Raw genomic sequence first — 19,216 nt, 5'->3', positions numbered from 1 at the left:
AAAAAAAAAAAAAAAGAGTATCAGCTTTGGAACCAGAGTATCCTGGATCTAATTTCAGTTCAGGTAATTACTAGCTTTATCACCTTGAAAATATGATTAACCTGTCTGTGCCTCATTTTCCTTACCTGTAAAATGGGAATAATTATAATTTATTTTGTAAAATTGTTAAGAAGATTAAATAATGTAATATTTATAAAGAATGTAATATATTGCCTGGCACATAATAAGTGTTATGCAAATGTTTGTTAAGTAAATAAAAGGAATGATCTAAAAAAAAAAAACTACTGCCCCTAACCTCTGGACCCAGCTTCAGCTCCTAGATTGACAGATAAAACAACACACACACACACACACACACACACACACACACACAAACCCACACAAATACACACTCTAATCCGTTAGATCCTTTGTGTTTAGATAGTTTCAGCACTGACTCCTGGACTGATGAACAAATAACTCTTAATCTATTCGATCCTTAGTATCTAGCTAGGCTCTAAATCACAGGTGATTTTGTGTGCGTGTGCGTGTGTGTGTCTACTACTAATTTTATAGCAGTCTTCTTCTGGCATGACATTATGCTCTCAAATTCAGGCTATCCAAATAACGGACTTCCCATTCATTTTGCAAAGGATGCATTACAATTTTTGCAGGAGGAGAGAGTCTTCTTCCTAGCCTCAGAACTAATTCAAATCTCACTCTGCCTTCACTTTTAATTCTCACAGATTAATCAGGATGACTTCAAAAGTTTTTCTCAGCGTTCCTCAAATAAAGAAACCAAGCTCATAATGGTGTTGAAGAGTTAAGAAACTAAAATCTTGTAACAAACTATTCTCTTGTCTGACTCTAAAATGTTAAAAAGGAGTTTGATTTTCAGGTCTCCATGCTACATTACAAAGCTTTCCTTAGTATGAATAAGTGCACACTTTAATCAAATAAACAAAAAACAAGAACAATGATTTGCAATATTTTTGTGATAATGTATCAGAAACTGAATAGCTTACTACTAAGATGTTTTATATTGAAAACATTTCAGATCGGAGCTAGAAGTGATCATTGTTCCCTAATGTTTTATTAAACCTTTTCATCCCAGTAAAATTAAGTTCACCAAAAGGAAAGCCAGCATGTAAAAGTCTTAAATAGTGACAGATGCACAGTGCACACTGCATATATGAATTACTGGAATATATTTTAACTGTCACTTACATTCAAAGCATATTCCTGAAATTGACGTAATTGCCCTTCATTATTTAATCTCCATCACTCCAGAGGGAGCATGTCTTGGGATAGGGGAGAGATCAGGATCCAACTACGTATCTATGACCTCTATATTCCACTCTGTCACATGGCGGGCATCTCTACCAAAAAGCCCTAAAACTCTTGTTCAAGGAACCAATACAACTGATAAGAATTTGGTATTTCCTCAGGGCGATGAGGCGGAAAACAAGGTGGAGAAACACATTACAGAACTACTTCAAAGAGACTAGAAGCTACCAATCTCTCAATAGCATTACATAAACTAAAACCAATCCATCTAACAGTGAACAAAAAAAATCACCTCTACTTTTAGCTTTACTACAGAAAGTGAAAAGGCTTACCAAAAAAGGTTTTACTACTCTGCATGTTATTTTAAAATGCCCACACAAAATTACACCACCAAATAATGTTATGTAAAAGTCAAATAATGGAGAATTCAGAATAGACATTATCTGGTAACGCTGAGAAAACAGCAGAGTCCTAGAAACATGTTTTAAAAGAAAGCACTTTTTCATTTTTTGACTTAAAAAACAAAGGAACTATGAATATTTAATGAACAGTTGAAGCTAAGAAATATAAACACATAAAAAGCGGACATTTAGCTTGAAAACATGTGGCTTCCTGTTTTTAAAACTTTTCTTAAGAAAACCAAAACAAATTTAGGTTGTACATATGAAATTCCCCTGATTTTTTAAAGTAAGAAATAGAGAAATATAAGGTTACATTTAAGAATTGTGGAATAAGCTGCTATCAAGTTCACAAAAGTACCTTTGCAAGACGAGGAACTGTTGTTGGAAAATCGGAATGCCCAAGTTGACCAAAGGTATTGCTACCCCATGAGTAAACCTATCAAAAAAACACAGAAAAGTAGCTAAGAGTTGTGAATCTGATTTTGCACATCAACTCTGAACCTTTATAATAATTAACATATATATACAAATACCAACAATTATACATAAATTACTTATTTAGTCTTTTACTCTTTAACAGATATTAAGGAAATTCATTTTTAAACAAGACCAGAGATAATGGGCAAATAGAGTCTTGCTACATAAGAAGACACAGAGTCCAAAAATTAGCCAGGCGTGGTGGTGCACGCCTGTAATCCCAGCTACTTGGGAGGCTGAGGCAGGAGAATTGCTTGAACCAGGCAGGCAGAGGTTGCAGTGAGCCAAGATTGCGCCACTGCATCATTGCATTCCAGCCTAGGCAACATGAGCAAAACTCGGTCTCAAAAAAAAAAAAAAAAAAAAAGACACAGAGTTGAAGAGTCAATAATAACAATAACTAACACTTTTCAGTGCTTACTAACTGCCAGACATTGTTCTTAACACTTTCTGTATGTTAATCGATGATTCATTCTCACAACAATCCTAACAAAAATAAATAAATAAATAATAAGGAAACCCAGAGAGGTTAATTAATTTACACGTGGTCACAAATTCATATGTAAGAGGCAGGATTTAATCCCAGGAATTATCGTATACTGCCTCTTTTAGAGACAGCAATAAAAACGCTAAGTGATATAGAGGAAAAGTAATCATGATTTCCTACCCTGTAGATAAAAGTACTATGGAATGAACAGAAAACCTTTCATACATGAAGAGTTACTGTAAGAGAAACACAAGTACCTGCACGTCACTACAGACAAAAGAAACAAGATTACAATAACTATGTTTAGTTAAAATGTTTGTTTATTCTGATTATGAAAGTAATTCATAGTCATTGTACAAGACTGTGACAGTACAAAAATAAAAATAGAAATAAAGTGAAAATCACTGATCAACCACTTGGTGGCACCTACTCTTCTGTACATCAGTAAGTATAGATCAGCAACATCATTTTTAATAACTATCTAGAACTCTACTGTGCATATACTTTAACAAATTACCTACTGAATTAAGTTCTTTCCAATTCCTTTTTTTTTTGGGAAACAGTCTCATTCTTGTCATCCAGGCTGGAGTGCAATGGCGCGATCTCAGCTCACTGCAACCTCCACCTCCCAGATTCAAGCAATTCTCCTACCTCAGTATTCCAAGTAGCTAGGATTACAGGTGCCTGTCATCATGCCCAGCTAACTTTTGTATTTTTAGTAGAGATGGGGGTCTCACTATGTTGGCCAGGCTGGTCTTGAACTCCTGACCTCAGGTGATCTGCCCACTTCAATCTCCCAAAGTGCTGGGATTACAGGTGTAAACCACCACACCCAGCCTCCAATTATTTAATATTAAAAAGGATAGGAAAAATCCTTGAATACATATATTCATGTATCTATTTGCTTAGGATAAATTCCTAGGCAAAGACTATGCCATTCTGATTTGTGATACATATTGACAAACTGTCTTCCAGCAAAGTCCAATTTACATTCCTGCCTGCACTGCATGCACACTTTCTCTCACATTCTAATAAATGCTCAGCATTAAAGGCACTCCTTAGGTTTGCATACGTTAATCTCATAGGTAAGAAAAACACTGTACTGTTGTTTTTTACTTTAAACATATTTGCTAAATGATCATCTTTTCATTTATTGCTGGCCATTTCTACTTCTTTCATGACTAAAATATAAATATCCTTTTGACAATTTTTATCCTTTGACAATTGTTCCTTTATATATAAGTGTAGCAACACTTTATCACATATGTTGCAGATATTTTTACCCAGTTTGTTACGTATTTTCATTTTGTTTACACTGTTTTCACTGCTGTTCGGGACTGTTGAATTATCATGTTGACAAACATATCTTACTTTCTAATTTCCAGTTTTGATGTTATGTCTTTTTCTATGCCTAAGAGTCATCTTAATTTGTACACACACACACACACACACACACTCTCTCACAGTTCTAGTTTTTAATGACATCATTAATACACCCAGAATTGGAATATGTATAGCCTTCTTAGTTTTCTCCTACAGATATGAAGTCAGTAAACATTTACTACATTTACTGGATACTCAAGTCTTGTTTTCCCAACTGAACTGAAACCCCCACTTCTATATCTTAAATTCTCATATATACTTGAGATTATTTCTAGCCTATAGGCATATTTCTGTTGCATTGATCTGTTTAATTTTATAATATATAAGGATAAATCTCTCTTCCTTTTTACCTGGCTCAGCTGTTTATTCTTCTAAAATAATTTTGGGATTATCTTATCAAATTGTAAATATTATACTGGAATATTTTGGGGACTGTACTGAATTTTCACTGTGCTGATTAAGGATTCAAGAGAAAAATGACATTTTTACAACTGATGCATCTCACCCAAAAATAAAATCTCTCCCTTTACTACTGCTTTTATGACTCTTCAAAAGAGTTCTAAAGTTTGCATCATATGGGTTATACGCATTTTCTACTGATTCCTACTTCCTTAATACTTTTGGTGTAGTTGAGAGCAGAATTTCCTCGAGTATGTTTTGTTTTATTGTATGTATACAATAAAGCCAGTAATTTTTATTTTGTAACTGACCTACTTCCTAATCTCTCATTTTTAAGTTTTTTGAATGAATCATGTTAAAAACAGTAAATTCTCCTTTTTCTTTCCTAATATTGACATTTATACAGGTTATGTTAGTTTTTTGGCTAGCCTAGTATGTGAAATTTGCAATCAAATCAAATATTAAAAGGTTTAGAATTATTTATTGGCTTCTTAAAAAGATAAAGGAATTGGTGAAGAACCATTATCGAAGTATGAATGTATTTAATAATAACATTGCAGATGAGCAGTCTGAGTTTTTAAAAAAAGAGTAACTTAAAACAACTTATTTTGTGTTTATGTATATGGGTATGGTTTTTAGTAATGCTAGAGGTCACTTTCAGGTCCCACAGTTTTAAAGAAAAATGCCTTTGTTTTCTTAGTATTTTACTATATGCTTTCTTTGTCAAGTAACAAATAAAAATTCACCAATACCCTGGAAAATCTGGGGTTCTCTTTTTAGATGAGAACACATTATAGAAAACTCCTAAATCAGGGAGACCAGTGTTTAAATCCAAGCTCCACTGTTACATATGTGTGACTTTAGACAAGTTACATAATTTCTCTTACTCCACTTCCTTCATCTGTAAAGTGGAAATAATACCATGCAAAATATTGGAAAGCTAAAATGAGATAAGGTATCACTGCCTGACATATAGCAGATACTCAGCAAACGAGGGTCCAATAATGTCACGTTGGCCTTCCATAAAAATAAAGTAAGTATTTAATAGTTTGCCTCCTACCTGGGATTTTGCAGTAAGTGCAAGAGAATGGTAACCACCTGCCTCCAGATGGATTACTTCTTTGCCATCCAGGCATTTTACGCACAATGGTTGAAGCCTTAAGGAGAAACACATAGGCACACAAAGTCAAAGTATTCTCAGCAAGAATCGTAGCCTTTTATAAAGTACATTCATGTAAAAATAATTTTTTTTTTTTTTTGAGATGGAGTCTCGCTCTGTTGCCCAGGTTGGAGCGCAGTGACGCGATCTCTGCTCACTGCAAGCTCCGCCTCCCGGGTTCAGGCCATTCTCCTGCCTCAGTCGCCCAGGTGCCCACCACCATGCCCGGCTAATTTTCTTTTTGTATTTTTAGTAGAGATGGGGTTTCACCGTGTTAGCCAGGATGGTCTTGATCTCCTGACCTCGTGATCTGCCTGCCTCGGCCTCCTAAAGTGTTGGGATTACAGGTGTGAGCCACCGTGCCCAGCCAAAAATAAATATTTCTAAAGAAAACATTAAAATAAACATAAGGGATATATGTTCAATCTACTCCTAAGTATCATAAATAATTTTTGGAAGGTTTTAATCTTTGTCTATCAATCACTAATTAATCTCCATAATTTAGAATCTGTTAAGAATCATAAAACTACAAATGATTCTTTATAGCAGAAAGTATACTTAGGATATAATAAAAAATAACCATAGAAGGAAGGTAATTTTTAAATTAATTCCAGTTGCCTTAACTCTACTATGAATAGAGGCATTTATATTAACTCACTACTTTAGATAATCATTCCAATTACCCACTTAAAAACTTCTCAATATCTAATTTGTTAATATCATAACAGTTTCTAATAAACAAAATGCCAGTTTTACTCTAATATACATGAACAGACATAGTCTGATGTTTCAATTATAGTTATTTTGGCAGTGGCAGAGAGACGTCTTTCAGGTTAAAAAACAAACAAAAACCTGTTGGCTCTTTTCTTTTCCTATGTGACAGGTGGTGACCTCTTTTTTATCAATTAAAAATCTGAGCCATTCCTGTCTTCCAGTGAAATATAATCTTACCCCAACATCCCTTTCTGTACTCCAAGATGAACACACATTGAAGAAGATGTGGAAAAGTGCAGCATGGATACTTAAGTCTTTTACTGCTTTTTTTTTTTTTTCTGAGATAAGAATTTCGTTCTTTTACCCAGGCTGGAGTGAAGTGGTGCAATCTCAGCTTACTGCAACCTCTGCTCTTCCCAGATTCAAGCGATTCTCCTGCCTCAGCCTCCTGAGTAGCTGGGATTATAGGCGCCTGCTACCACACCCAGCTAATTTTTGTATTTTTAGTAGAGACAGGGTTTTGCCATGTTGGCCAGCCTGGTCTCGAGCTCCTGACCTCAGGTGATACACCTGCCGTGGTCTTCCAAAGCACTAAGCACTAGGATTAAAGGTGTGAGCCACCGCGCCCGCCAAGTCCTTTACTGTTAAGAACAAATTCAAGACTAAAGTGACAACTTTTTATCAGAGTTAATGGTGCATAATAATCTGAAGCTAGAAGAGCCCAGATTTCCTCTATGAGGAAAGTGAGATTTAGAGACCTTCCCAGGAGAGAGGTTATTTGTTTAAGCCAACTCCTATCAGTAAAAGGTGGTAGCGCTTACCTAGGCAGAACATCGCCGTGCCCCAGCTGCCCTTCCTTCCCTTTCCCCCAGGTCCACACTTCTGTTCTCAGAGAAGGCAGGAGCGCATCTGCCTCTCCACTGTATGTGGGGGTCAGAACCACTGTCCTCGTTTTCACCCGTGCAGCCTTTCTTAAGAGCCTGGGGGAAACTGAAAACCAACCAGACATGGGGTGAAGGAGTGGGAGTCCAGACGGTAAGAAAACATATCATTTGGACAAACTTAACATTTTCAAAAACATACATCACTCACAGTATTTTTGAAGCATATTCTAGAGGTTCTCTGTAGAAAAGGGGATCTATTAGTCAAATGAAATTGGTAAATACTCACTGCTACAATCTATCCTCCCACTACCTCCTCTGCAGAGATTCACACACACATTAGCACACACTGAAGGTGGTGACAAATTCTGTAAATAAAAGCCCTGTTTAAATATGTTTAACCCACCTGGACTTCCAAACATTTAGCCACAGAATCCTTTTCTAACATCTAGTGGCATCCTATAGAACTTGTATTCTAAAGAATATGCTGAACAAATACTATACTAAGGCTGACAAACATTTTTCCCATTTGAAAACAAAAATTAAACAGCCAGGCAAAGTGGCTGCGGTCCTAGCTACTCGGGAGGCTGAGCTGGGAGGATTCCTTGAGCACAGGAGTTTGAGGTTATAGCATGTTATGACTGCACCTGTGAAAACACACTGCACTCCAGCCTGGGCAACATAGCGAGACATTATCTTTTTTTTTTTTTGAGACAGTTTCACTCTTGTCATCCAGACTGGATTGCAGTGGCAAGATCTCGGCTCACTGGAATCTCTGCTTCCTGGGTTCAAGAGATTCTCTTGCCTCAGCCTCCTGAGTAGCTGGGATTACAGGCACGCACCACCACACCCAGCTAATTTTTGTATTTTTAGTAGAGACAGGGTTTCGCCATATTGGCTAGGCTGTTCTCAAACTCCTGACCTCAAGTGATCCTCCTGCCTCGGCCTCCGAAAGTGCTGGGATTACAGGTGTGAGCCACTGTGCCCGGCCCCCATCTCTTAAAACACAAAAAGCCTTTCTAAGTCAAGGTCTAAGTTCAAATATATTACAAATAATTGTAATAAAGAATTCATTTTAGCTATAAAATGGAAACATTTCTAAGGCAGGAAAAAGATTATGAAAGGGAAATACTAAAAAGGTTTTGTATTTGCCTATTTCAAATTATTTTATAGAGATGTTAAAAAATGTTTTAAAAGAACACGGCCATCTTTTATTATGTTCAAAATTACATCAAACACACACAACACTACGTGAATAGTGTTTGATGCCTGGGTAAGTTTTGAAGAATATCATCAAATGTCACTCAGTAGAGGCTTATCATTAAGTCATTAACTTCTGGGCCACAAGAAAAGTGATCATCACTGCCTAACATCAATATCTTTTCTGGTGAATGTATCGTTTCTATGCATACAGAGACTTACATAAACCTACTTGAAGATTCCTCAAGGATGCACTCCAGATAATTCTTAGAGAGGGGAAAAGAGTACATGTAAAATTTTTCTGAAGATACTTTAGGTTACTAAGTAAAATTTAACCTTAGGATGTAAGTCTATTAGTGGGAATCATGATGTAATGACATGAAAAAAATATTCCACATTTGTAGTTCAAAGAGATTGCAAATATATTTATATACTTAAAATGGTAAAGGACACTTAAGAATAAGAAAAATTTGGGGCAAGATTCTCCTTCACACTTAATAGAGATCATAGGCCTTCTTATACATCATATATATATATATATAATATATATATATTCAAATTAATCAGGACCTAAGTTTTATTTGTGTAGAGGAAAATCTGGTAGTAATTAGAATTAGGAGGCAGAATAAGAGTGGCACAAAGTGTTCAGTAAGTAGACCAAGGGGAGAAACAGGTGCAGAGTAAAAAAAGGTAAGTTTTAGTACAGTCTAGATTTCCTAACTTTTGAGCTTTGCACAAAATCATGTAAACCAGGAGCTGGTCAATTATAGCCCATGGGCCAAACAGGGCCTACCATCTGCTTTTGTAAATAAAGTTTTGTTGGGATATAGCTTCACTCATTCATTACATATTGACTCTGGCTGCTTTTACATAATCACAGCGTAGCTGAGTAGTTGTCACAGAGACAGGATGGCCTACAAACCTTAAAATATTTCTCTTTGGCTCTTTACAGAAAAAGTCTGCCAACTCCTGGTCTCATCAAATGCTTCTCAAACTTTAGTGTGCATACTAATCACCCGGGGGATCTTGCTCTAATGCATGTTTTGATTCAGTAAGTTGAGAGTGGAACCTGAGCGTCTGCATTTCTAACAAGTTCCCAGGTGCTGCTGATGCTGCTGGTCTGCAGGCCACTCTCGAGAAGCTCAAGTCCAGATGGCTGAGACTGTTGAACTGACTGAGAAAAGGAGAAGAGCCAACTGTGTAATATTCTAAAAAGTTTATTGCCTATGGTCTCAGAAAATGAAGTTTTCTCTTCTTGAAGCTTAAGAGTTCTCTCCTCTTTCAAGTCAAGTACAGTAATTCCTCACTTATCCAATGGTCACATCTGCAACCTCATCAGTGTGGAGTATAGGTCCCAATTAGGAAATAAGAAGGGTATTGTAACACTCCAGAACAATAAAATAAGATTCAAAATAAGGTTCATAAGCAGGAGTAAACATCAAGAAAAAGTTACGTTCTAACTTTTTAGTGATATCTAAAGCAGATAAACATGCAACTTTCTTTTAAAACCACCCTTAAATAAATTTTGACATTTGAATACGTCAGCTTCATAATTAGGAAAGTTTTTATCAATAATACAGCATGTGATGTCAGGAGCATCCTGGATTCCCCAAAAGTCAATTCATAAAACCTGGTTATTTCCTTACCTTGTGACAACAATCCAGGGAGGGAGAGTCTTCGACTGCCTCCCTCTGTTTCTTCTTCTCTGATATCCACAAGACTTGAACTTTTCTTTCCTTGCATTGATTCCTGTTTAACCTGTTCTTCCCTGCTATCTTTCAAACCTTCTGGGCCAATGGCACTACTGCCTGCCTGAGCTCCAGTTTCACAAGGGGTTGTACTATAAAAGTTCATAACTTTCTTCAGTGACAAGGCACCAGCTTCGTAAGTAGCAGCCACTCTCACACCAACAGCAGATGCACAAGAGACCACCAGGCTGTTTAGGGCTGAGGTGCTTGTGGTAGGTGGGCTGTGGAGATTAGGAATTGCTTCTTCTATAAGAGGCTAAAATATACACACATAAAAAATTACATAAAAATATAATCCCTTATACAATAAGCAATCAATAAAAAGAAAGTTTAATATCCATCGCTGTTTGCTTTAAGAATCTAAAATGACAGGAGAAGTTCTCTTCACCTTCAACTAAAGGTATTCTCTTCTTGATCATGGAGTTAACACATTAAAAGGAAATGAGTACTCAAAATACAGTTCCTTTTCCAAAGTACTTCCTTTTGTCTGGATGTTGTATTTTTCTACGGTATTTAAAAATAAGCCTCAGCTGCTTTTATAAAATTAAATATAGTAAAAAGGTAGAGGGAAGAAAAAGCATGGAAAACACTGTCTTTAATACCATGTGCACTGTGACAGCCCTGGATGGAAGGTTGAAAAAATGCAAATTTCATTATTGATCACTTTCAGGAAAATTTATACAGACTACCACCTAGAAGTGGCAGGAAAAAAATTAGATTTTATGGAAAAAAGCTTTCCCTGAAATGCTTTATAAATTGAAATTTAGATATAGCATATAGAGATGGAAAAATAAGTTATACCTATAACCTATCATCTCCCAAATTATGCTAAGCTTGAGTGCCTTTACTGGCTCATCAATGAGTTATTTTCTATGACCCTGGGGCTAGACAAGCTGTAGGATTACCTTTGCTCTTGCTACCACAGATGACAAATGTGGTAGGTTAATAATTAAACATTTGGAACCAATGTTCTTAGTGTGATTCTAGAAGTGTACTAGAAAGTCAAACTAAAGTTTTCTGATATCTTAATGAAAAATCAGTAGAAATTTACTCTAAGCTATCAAACATCAATGTTTCCTAAAAAGGAAGGTCATTAAATGTACCTACCAAACACATAAAAAAGCTTTCATCTCATCAGCATAGATCATATTGAAAAATATGCTTCTTATTGTACCCAAAGATCTCAAAGGGAATATACACATTCCTTCATTTGTCCTAAATTAAAATACAAATATTGCGCGTGTGTGTGTGTGTGTGTGTGTGTGTGTGTGTGTATTTTAACACTGGTTTCTGACTTCTTAAAGGAAAGAATTCCTGGTACCTAGCAAAGACACGTAAGTACTCACCACATTTTGTTGAATTAAATGCTAAATTCAAAAGAGCTATTTACATGCAAATGAGTAGTCTGTAAATAGTCCATAAAATAAACAAATATACTTAATAAAAAAAAAAATAAATACAAAGTCTATTACTTCTTTGGTGATACAGCCCCCATGATAGCTTGTTCAAAAGAATTAGTGTCACTATCTCCACTTTTTGTTCACAAAGACTCCTTACAGAAGCAGTGATGGTATTTAGAGGTAACTATTTTAGGGGGTTCTTGACCACTAGGTAGAGCAAAGTCACAAAACTCTACCTTATATAAACCTTGAACTACTGTTCTAACTGGCTCCTTCTACTTAATTATATTTAAAAATATAGTAAGTAAATAAGCCCTCCCCTACAAAAAACATAATTAGCAATTTTGATGAAATATATAATTTTAGGAATTCCAGTCAACCAATAATACTTTGGTTTATTTCCCAAGTGAGAGTCTCAGTTATATCTCACCAGAAGAGAAAAAACTTGCTGTAGAACACATAAATTCCTTGTGAATTAGCTGTATGATTGAGATGTTACTTACAGAGAATAAATTAAATGTAATAGAAACACACATTTAATTTAAATAAATTAAATTTAATTCAATAGAAACACACACATTGTTACTAGCATAAGTAACAAAAACTTCCAATGTTTAACAAAGTAAGTTAAAGGTAATAAGCATGTACAGTCTAAGAATTTTCTACATGCATTATTAAATTACTACTTTTGCTTTGTTCAGACTTTATAATACCTTTCTCCAAACAGCTTATCCTTGATTTTTAAAAAACTCAAATACCCACAAGTTTCAGTAAATGGATTGTGAAATAAAGACTATTTCTAAAAATACCTTCATGTTTGCATTCTGACACAGTAAACAATAAGAACTGAGAAGCAAGAGGCTATGTGGTTTCAAAAACCTAAAAAGAAACACTGCAGGGCAGATCTTTTATGATTATGATCTTTTGTTTTCTTAGAGTTTTGGTAAAACAAAATCAAAAGGCCACACTGAGTGAAACACAGAAATAATCCTTTTTTTTTTTTTTGAGATGGAGTCTCGCTCTGTTGCCCAGGCTGGAGTACAGTGGCGCAATCTTGGCTCACTGCAACGTCCGCCTCCCAGGTTCATGCCATTCTCCTGCCTCAGCCTCCTGAGTAGCTAGGACTACAGGTGCCTGCCGCCCTGCCTGGCTAATTTTTTGTATTTTTAGTAGAGACGGGGTTTCACCGTGTTAGCCAGGATGGTCTCGATCTCCTGACCTCATGATCTGCCTGTCTCGGCCTCCCAAAGTGCTGGGATTACAGGCCAGAAATAATCCTTTTAAAACAATTTATTTTAAGCGGGAACTCAAGCTTTACCATGTGCTACTGATAAACAGCTTTTGTTCACTCTACCATAAATCTTCAAAATGAAAATAGTTTTAATAAGATACATAAAGTAGGCTGGGTATGATGGTTCCGCCTGTAATCTCAACACTTTGGGAGGTTGAGGTGGGAGGATTACTTAAGCTCAGGAGTTTGAGATGAGCCTGGGCAACAAAGGTCAACCTCCTCTCTACTTAAAAATAGAATAAAATCAGCAGGTGTGGTGGCACGTGTGTAGTCCCAGCTACTTGGAAGGCTGAACTGGGAGGATCGCTTGAGCCTGGAAGATCAAGGCTGCAGTGAGCCACGATCGCACTACTGCACTCCAGCCTGGGTGACAGAGCAAAACCCCATCTCAAAAACAAACAAACAAAAAGATAAAATATTAGCCAGCTCTTCAAATAAAGCCTAGTAAGGACAACAGCTATAACTGAAAAAAACTGAAACATGTAATTGCCTGTAAGTTTTAAATCTGCCTACAACTGAAGGATCTGCCACAAAGCAACCTTCCCTGTTAAAGAAGGAAAGAACTTTTCTCTACAGAATTCTGAACAGTGTTACAAACACAAGTAAGAAGAATGTTTGTGAATATATAGTTATATAAAAGTATTCAGGGCCTACCAACATTCAGTACCTTAGCCATAGAAAAAAAGTACTAGCAAGAAAAACAAAATGAAATGTTCCTACTTACAAAACAAGCCCAACATGACACCTTTCAATATCATAAAGGCCTAGAACTTAAACATAAAGAGTCATTTTGGATTAATCCAGGTTCTTTCCTTTATCTAGGCTTGCCTGACAAAACAAAATTATAGTCAAACTCAAAAAACAAAAAATGCTACCAAGCCTCACTCATTTTAAAGTTTCTAAAGAAAAGCTCACACAGTTCAACTCTAGAAACACTTTTATTTTATAAAATTTAGCAGGTACCTGAGATGGCACTGGCTTTTCACCATGCTCTGAGTCCTCTCTTACTGAATGATCTGACAGTTTCCGCAGGTATTCACTGACTGCTTGGGTGTCAGGGTATGATGGCACGTTTCTGGCAGAAGAAATTTCAGTTGTTTCCATGACGTTTTGTTGAGAGGATATGGCATCGCTGCTTGTGGTCTGAGCACTGACTGCATTCAGTTCAGCAGCAACAGACTGATCACTGGCTACAAGAGTGTTCTCAAATACTTCTTCCTGCCTGTCAAGGGTTTCAGTGGAGGGGCTGAGAGCAGTGCTGGGATGGTTTTCTGCCTGAGATTCTGTCAGTGTCACACCTAATGGGCAACAATGACTGTCTGATATAATCACATGGTCTTCTTTGTCAGTCATAGTAATCAAGAGCTGGCTGCACTGGTTGCATCGTTCTGGGACTGGCTTCAGATCTTGGGAAGGGAGGCATTGTACAAGGGCTAAGCTGTGGAAAGCACCACAGGCAACTTGAAGCACCACTCGCCCAGCAAGATGTTCTACCTTTTGCGGCTTTGTCACTGGGAAGGCAGTGGTGATGAGACCCAACTGACAACCGGTACCCCATGCCCAAATCTCTCTGCTTATTGACAATGCCAGAGTGTGTTCCTCGCCACATGCCAACTGTAAAATCCTGACTGCTAACAAAGGGCTGGCCTCAGAATCAGCAATGCTGACAGGGTTCGGTTCCGGCACATACTGCTGGTTGGCTACTGCACACTGGCCAGCAGAATTCTCTCCCCACATGTATGCGACACCATTGTCTGTCACTGCTCCACTATGGAAGCTTCCTGTTGCCACAGTAACAACATATTGCCCAACCAGGGCATTTTCTAGAATGGGGCTACTTGGACAAATCTCTGCTGGTCCACTTCTCCAGGGAAGGGTCCCAAAGCTGTAGACCTCACCATCTGAAGTTTCAAAAAAAGGAAAAAGAAAAAAAAAAGGGTTAGTGAATTAACTAAAAATTTTAACAGTAAACTTTTAGTGCCCTCTAGATTTAACCAAATTGGACTTGCTTTTTAAATTTTCCAAAGCAGTTGTAGAAATCTGGTTCAAGCACACAGTATTTAACATTAATTCATCTTTTTAAAAATGACTCATTTTAATATTCTGCACTATGGTGAGAATTTCTACAAATTGTAGGAGGCTACTCCTTTCCTTCAGCCTCATCCTACAAACTCCTCACATCAATCCACTACTAATGGCCACCATCACAGGCTATTACAGAAGCAGATTCCAAGTGTTCAAAGGCAAAATAAACAATGATGTTAAAATAAAATAAGCAAAAACTAAGACAAAACAGACATATTCACTAATATCTACAAGTCATTACTAGTAAACAAGTTGGAACAGCAGAAAATTATGCAATGGCTTAAAAATATTAGAGATTCATTTTGGCCAAAACTAAGAAATTAATTTTATGCCTCTAGGCTGTACAGAAAGCACCAGTTCTTAACAAGACATGGTTGTCTTCACATTGTACGGCACGTTACGTACAGTTTTGAGATGTTACATAAATATACAGGTTGAGTATCATTTATCCAAAACGCTTGGAAGCAGAGGGATTTTGGATTTCAGGTCCAGGTTTTGGAATATTTGCCTTATACTTACTGACTGAGCATCCCAAATCTGAAATGTTCCAATGAGCATTTCCTTTGAGCATCATCACATCAGTGCTCAGAAAGTTCTGGATTTTGGATCATTTTAGATGTCAGATTTTTTAATGTGGGATGCTCACCCTGGACTTTTTGTACTAGATACTAGCTAGTCTTTCTGAGGTGAGATTTGTTTAAAAAGCAAATCAGCTTCTTCTCCAAAAAAACATCAAATGGCAGATGATGCCAGTGCAGCGGGAGGGCCTGGAGGCCTCAGGGAACCTGGGATGGGGAACCACAGCGACTTCCTTGGAGGCTTGGGCAGCAGCATCTGGGGCCAGGGTCAGGGCCACAGAGCTCAAAGAGGCAAGGCCGAGGATAAGGAATGGACACCCATCACTAAGCTGCGCTGCCTGGTCAAGGACATGAAGATCAAGTCCCTGGTGGAAATCTATCTCTTCTCCCTGCCCATCAAGGAGTCTGAGATCATTGACTTTTTCCTGGGGACCTCTCTCAAGGATGAGGTTTTGAAGGTTACGCCGGTGCAGAAGCAGACATGCACCGGCCAACACACCAGGTTCCAGGTGTTTGTTGCCACTGGGGACTACAATGGCCACTTGCTCCAAGGAGGTGGCCACTGCCATCCAAGGGACTATCATCCTGGCCAAGCTCTCCACTGTCCCTGTGCACAGATGCTACTGGGGGAACAAGATCAGCAAGCACCATGTGGTCCCTTACAAGGTGACAGGCTGCTGTGGTTCTGTGCTGGTGCGCCTCATCCCTGCACCCAGAGGCACTGGCATCCTCCTAGCCCTGGTGCCCAAGAAGCTGCTGATGATGGCCAGTATCAATGACTGCTACTCCTCAGCCAGGGTCTGCACTGCCACCCTGGCCAACTTCACCAAGCCCACCTACGATGCCGTCTCCAAGACCTACAGCTAACTGGCCCCCAACCTCTGGAAGGAGACTGTATTCACCAAGTCTCCCTCTCAGGAATTCACTGGCCACCTTGTCAAGACCCACACCAGAGTCTCTGGGCAGAGGACCCAGGCTCCAGCTGTGGCTACAACACAGGGTTTTTATACAAGAAAAATAAAGTGAATTAAGCCTAAAAAATATTTAAAATAAAAAGCAAATCATAACAGAACAAAGCAAAAAAGCAAATGAACCTGTCAGCAGAATAACCAGCTAGCTTTAGAATTAATGAAGACACCAGTGAGTTGGGTATATAAATAACTTATGTATATCCAGGTATGCTACCAAGTCTTAATTTTACTGTAGTATTGTGGGAATTTGGGAGCAGGTGCACATAATCTATGCTGGCTAAAAATTCAGTGAAACAAAGACTTGGCTATGGGTTTTGAAAAATACTGAACCAAGCCCACTATCCTTTCTTTTCCATATGACCAGAGACTTATGATTTTTTTTTAATTAATGAAGAAATAAGCATTATTTTTTTCTCATAAGGCAGCAATTGAGTTGATGATGAAAACATGCAAACTTTATCTTTGACCTATTATACATGGTCACGTATACACTCAAGTTAACTCATCACATCTATATAAGTAAGGACTCAATAGTGGCTAGAGGGAAGATATGTGCATTTATTAGGAAATGTAGAGTCTGGATCAAGATGAGAAAATAAGCTCACTGGTTAAGTTCTTTTAAACTTTGTTTCCTAATACAACAATATACTTGAAAAAGCTCACCAAGTCTTTCAATTAACATTATTCCACTAGAAAGAGCAATACTGCAAACAAACGGATATTCAGATTCCCCTCCTTAAAAAAACAAAAATCAAAAACTGGAGCATATAAAAAATAGTGAAACAGGCCAGGCGCGGTGGCTCACGCCTGTAATCCCAGCACTTTGGGAGGCCGAGGCAGGCGAATCACGAGGTCAGGAGTTTCAGACCAGCCTGGTCAATACGGTGAAACCCCGTCTCTACTAAAAATACAAAAAAAAAATTAGCTGGGCGTGCTGGCGCTCGCCTGTAGCCCCAGCTGCTCAGGAGGCTGAGGCAGAAGAATCACTTAAACCTGGGAGGCAGAGGTTGCAGTGAGCCGAGATTGTGCCACCGCACTCCAGCCAGGGCAACAGAGCAAGACTCCGTCTCAAAAAAAAAAAAAAAAAAGTGAATCAATGAAGTATCTTCATTGAATTATGAGCTAATGGTCATATTTAACAGAGATGAAGAACCTTGAAAATTTCTAGCACTCAACCATTTCCTCAGCTGAAAAAGATAGCACTGGAGATCTGTATGCAATTTCAAACACACACTTGTATTAGATGTTTTTTTTGGTAACTGTGACACTTAATACCAGCACACTGCTTAAACATAAACAATGATAGGCTATGTAAATATTTTTGAAAAGTTTTCCTTCAGTTGTCCTAGCCTTGAAGGTATGATTCTAAAGATACCATGTTTATAGTTGAATAACTTTTTTTTTTTTGAGACAGGATCTTACTTTGTCACCTAGGCTAGAGTGCAGTGGCATAATCACAGTTCACTGCATGCAGCTTTGGTCTCCCAGACTCAAGCTATCCTCCTGCCTCAGATTCTGAAGTATCTGGAACTACAGGTGTGTGCCTCCATGCCTGGCTTATTTTTAAAATATTTCCTGTAGAGACACGGTCTCCCTATGTTGCCCAGGCTGATCTTGAACCCCTGGGCTCAAGGGATCCTTCTGCCTTGGCGGCCCAAAGTGTCGGGATTACAGATGTGGGCAATTGTGCCCAGCCAGTTTCACTATCTTAATGAAAATATTCCAAATATATTATTGAAAACAATAGAATTCCACTTATATTTGCTTGAGAACTACATATTTTAAATTTCACAGGACAGGTATTGAATCTAGTTCACATTTTTAAAGTAAGATTGTTTTTAAAGTCCTGAATCATATAATAACATTATAATAAAACTGATATAAGACAGACTAAAAAGAAATCCATGTTTATCCCATACAACCACCAGGACCAGACTTAATTCTTGTTTCCTAGAATTTGTCTTCCTTTAGTTCCTAGAAAGAAAATACCAAATCATTATTTAATATCTCAATAAATGCTTGCACAGCAGAAATGTATAAATCAGTGAAGTAGATGGCAATCGGTGCCCAAATCAAATCTGCCAAGATCGAGTTGATAAAGCGCCATTAAGATTAAAGGTAACTCTAAAATTATAGCACGTTTCTGTAATAGACTCACAGATTTTATAACATGTCTTGTGAATTGCTATTTATGTCTGAAAAAAAAAATTATACTGCGAAAGTTCAGCCAAGTGGCTTTAACAGCCGGCTTTGAAATCAGACTGAGTTCCAGTCCTGACTCTGACACTTCAATAGCTGTGTGTGCTTGGGAAAATGTAATCTTCCTGACTTTCAGTTTCCTTATCTGTGAATAATAATAGAAGCTACCTCACAAGGTAGTAGCGCAGATTCAGTGAAATAACACATGGAAAGGGCTTAGTATAGTATCTGGCACACAACTGCTTAAGAAACATTAGCTATTATTAGCATTATTATTCTGATAGACTTAATGAACAAAAGTTATAGCAAAAGAGTCTCTGAATAGGTGACCTTTTAAAAGTTAATTTTTCATTTATTTATTACTATAAAAATTTAAAACTATAATTCTCCCGTTTATTCTAGTTAACGGTATATTTTAAATTTAAAAACTAATCTGATTTCTGATAAGGGAGTAAGAATATATCTTGAAAACAGAAACAGTTCATTAAGAAACCCTAGCCCAGGCGCGATGGTTCATCCCTGTAATACCAGAACTTTCGGAGGTTGAGGCAGGTGGATCACCTGAGGTCAGGAGTTC

General features: G+C 37.6%; 1 protein-coding gene across 2 annotated transcripts in view; it reads right to left on the bottom strand.

Annotated features, from left to right (window-relative positions):
• The window catches only part of ALS2 (amyotrophic lateral sclerosis 2 (juvenile)), an 83,012-nt gene that overhangs the window by 49,172 nt on the left and 14,624 nt on the right, over positions 1-19,216 (bottom strand). For both annotated transcript variants that reach the window (XM_011974488.1, XM_011974489.1), the window contains exons 4-8: positions 13,770-14,707; positions 10,014-10,371; positions 7,108-7,276; positions 5,474-5,570; positions 2,026-2,103 (exon numbers count right to left, since the gene is read on the bottom strand). In XM_011974488.1, coding sequence (XP_011829878.1) covers positions 2,026-2,103; positions 5,474-5,570; positions 7,108-7,276; positions 10,014-10,371; positions 13,770-14,707 — 1,640 coding nt within the window. The remainder of the gene's footprint in view (positions 1-2,025; positions 2,104-5,473; positions 5,571-7,107; positions 7,277-10,013; positions 10,372-13,769; positions 14,708-19,216) is intronic.

The sequence above is a fragment of the Mandrillus leucophaeus genome, unplaced genomic scaffold, assembly GCF_000951045.1.
Source record: "Mandrillus leucophaeus isolate KB7577 unplaced genomic scaffold, Mleu.le_1.0 Scaffold146, whole genome shotgun sequence".
Lineage (NCBI taxonomy): Eukaryota > Metazoa > Chordata > Mammalia > Primates > Cercopithecidae > Mandrillus > Mandrillus leucophaeus.
This window is presented reverse-complemented; position numbering and strand designations above follow the sequence as displayed.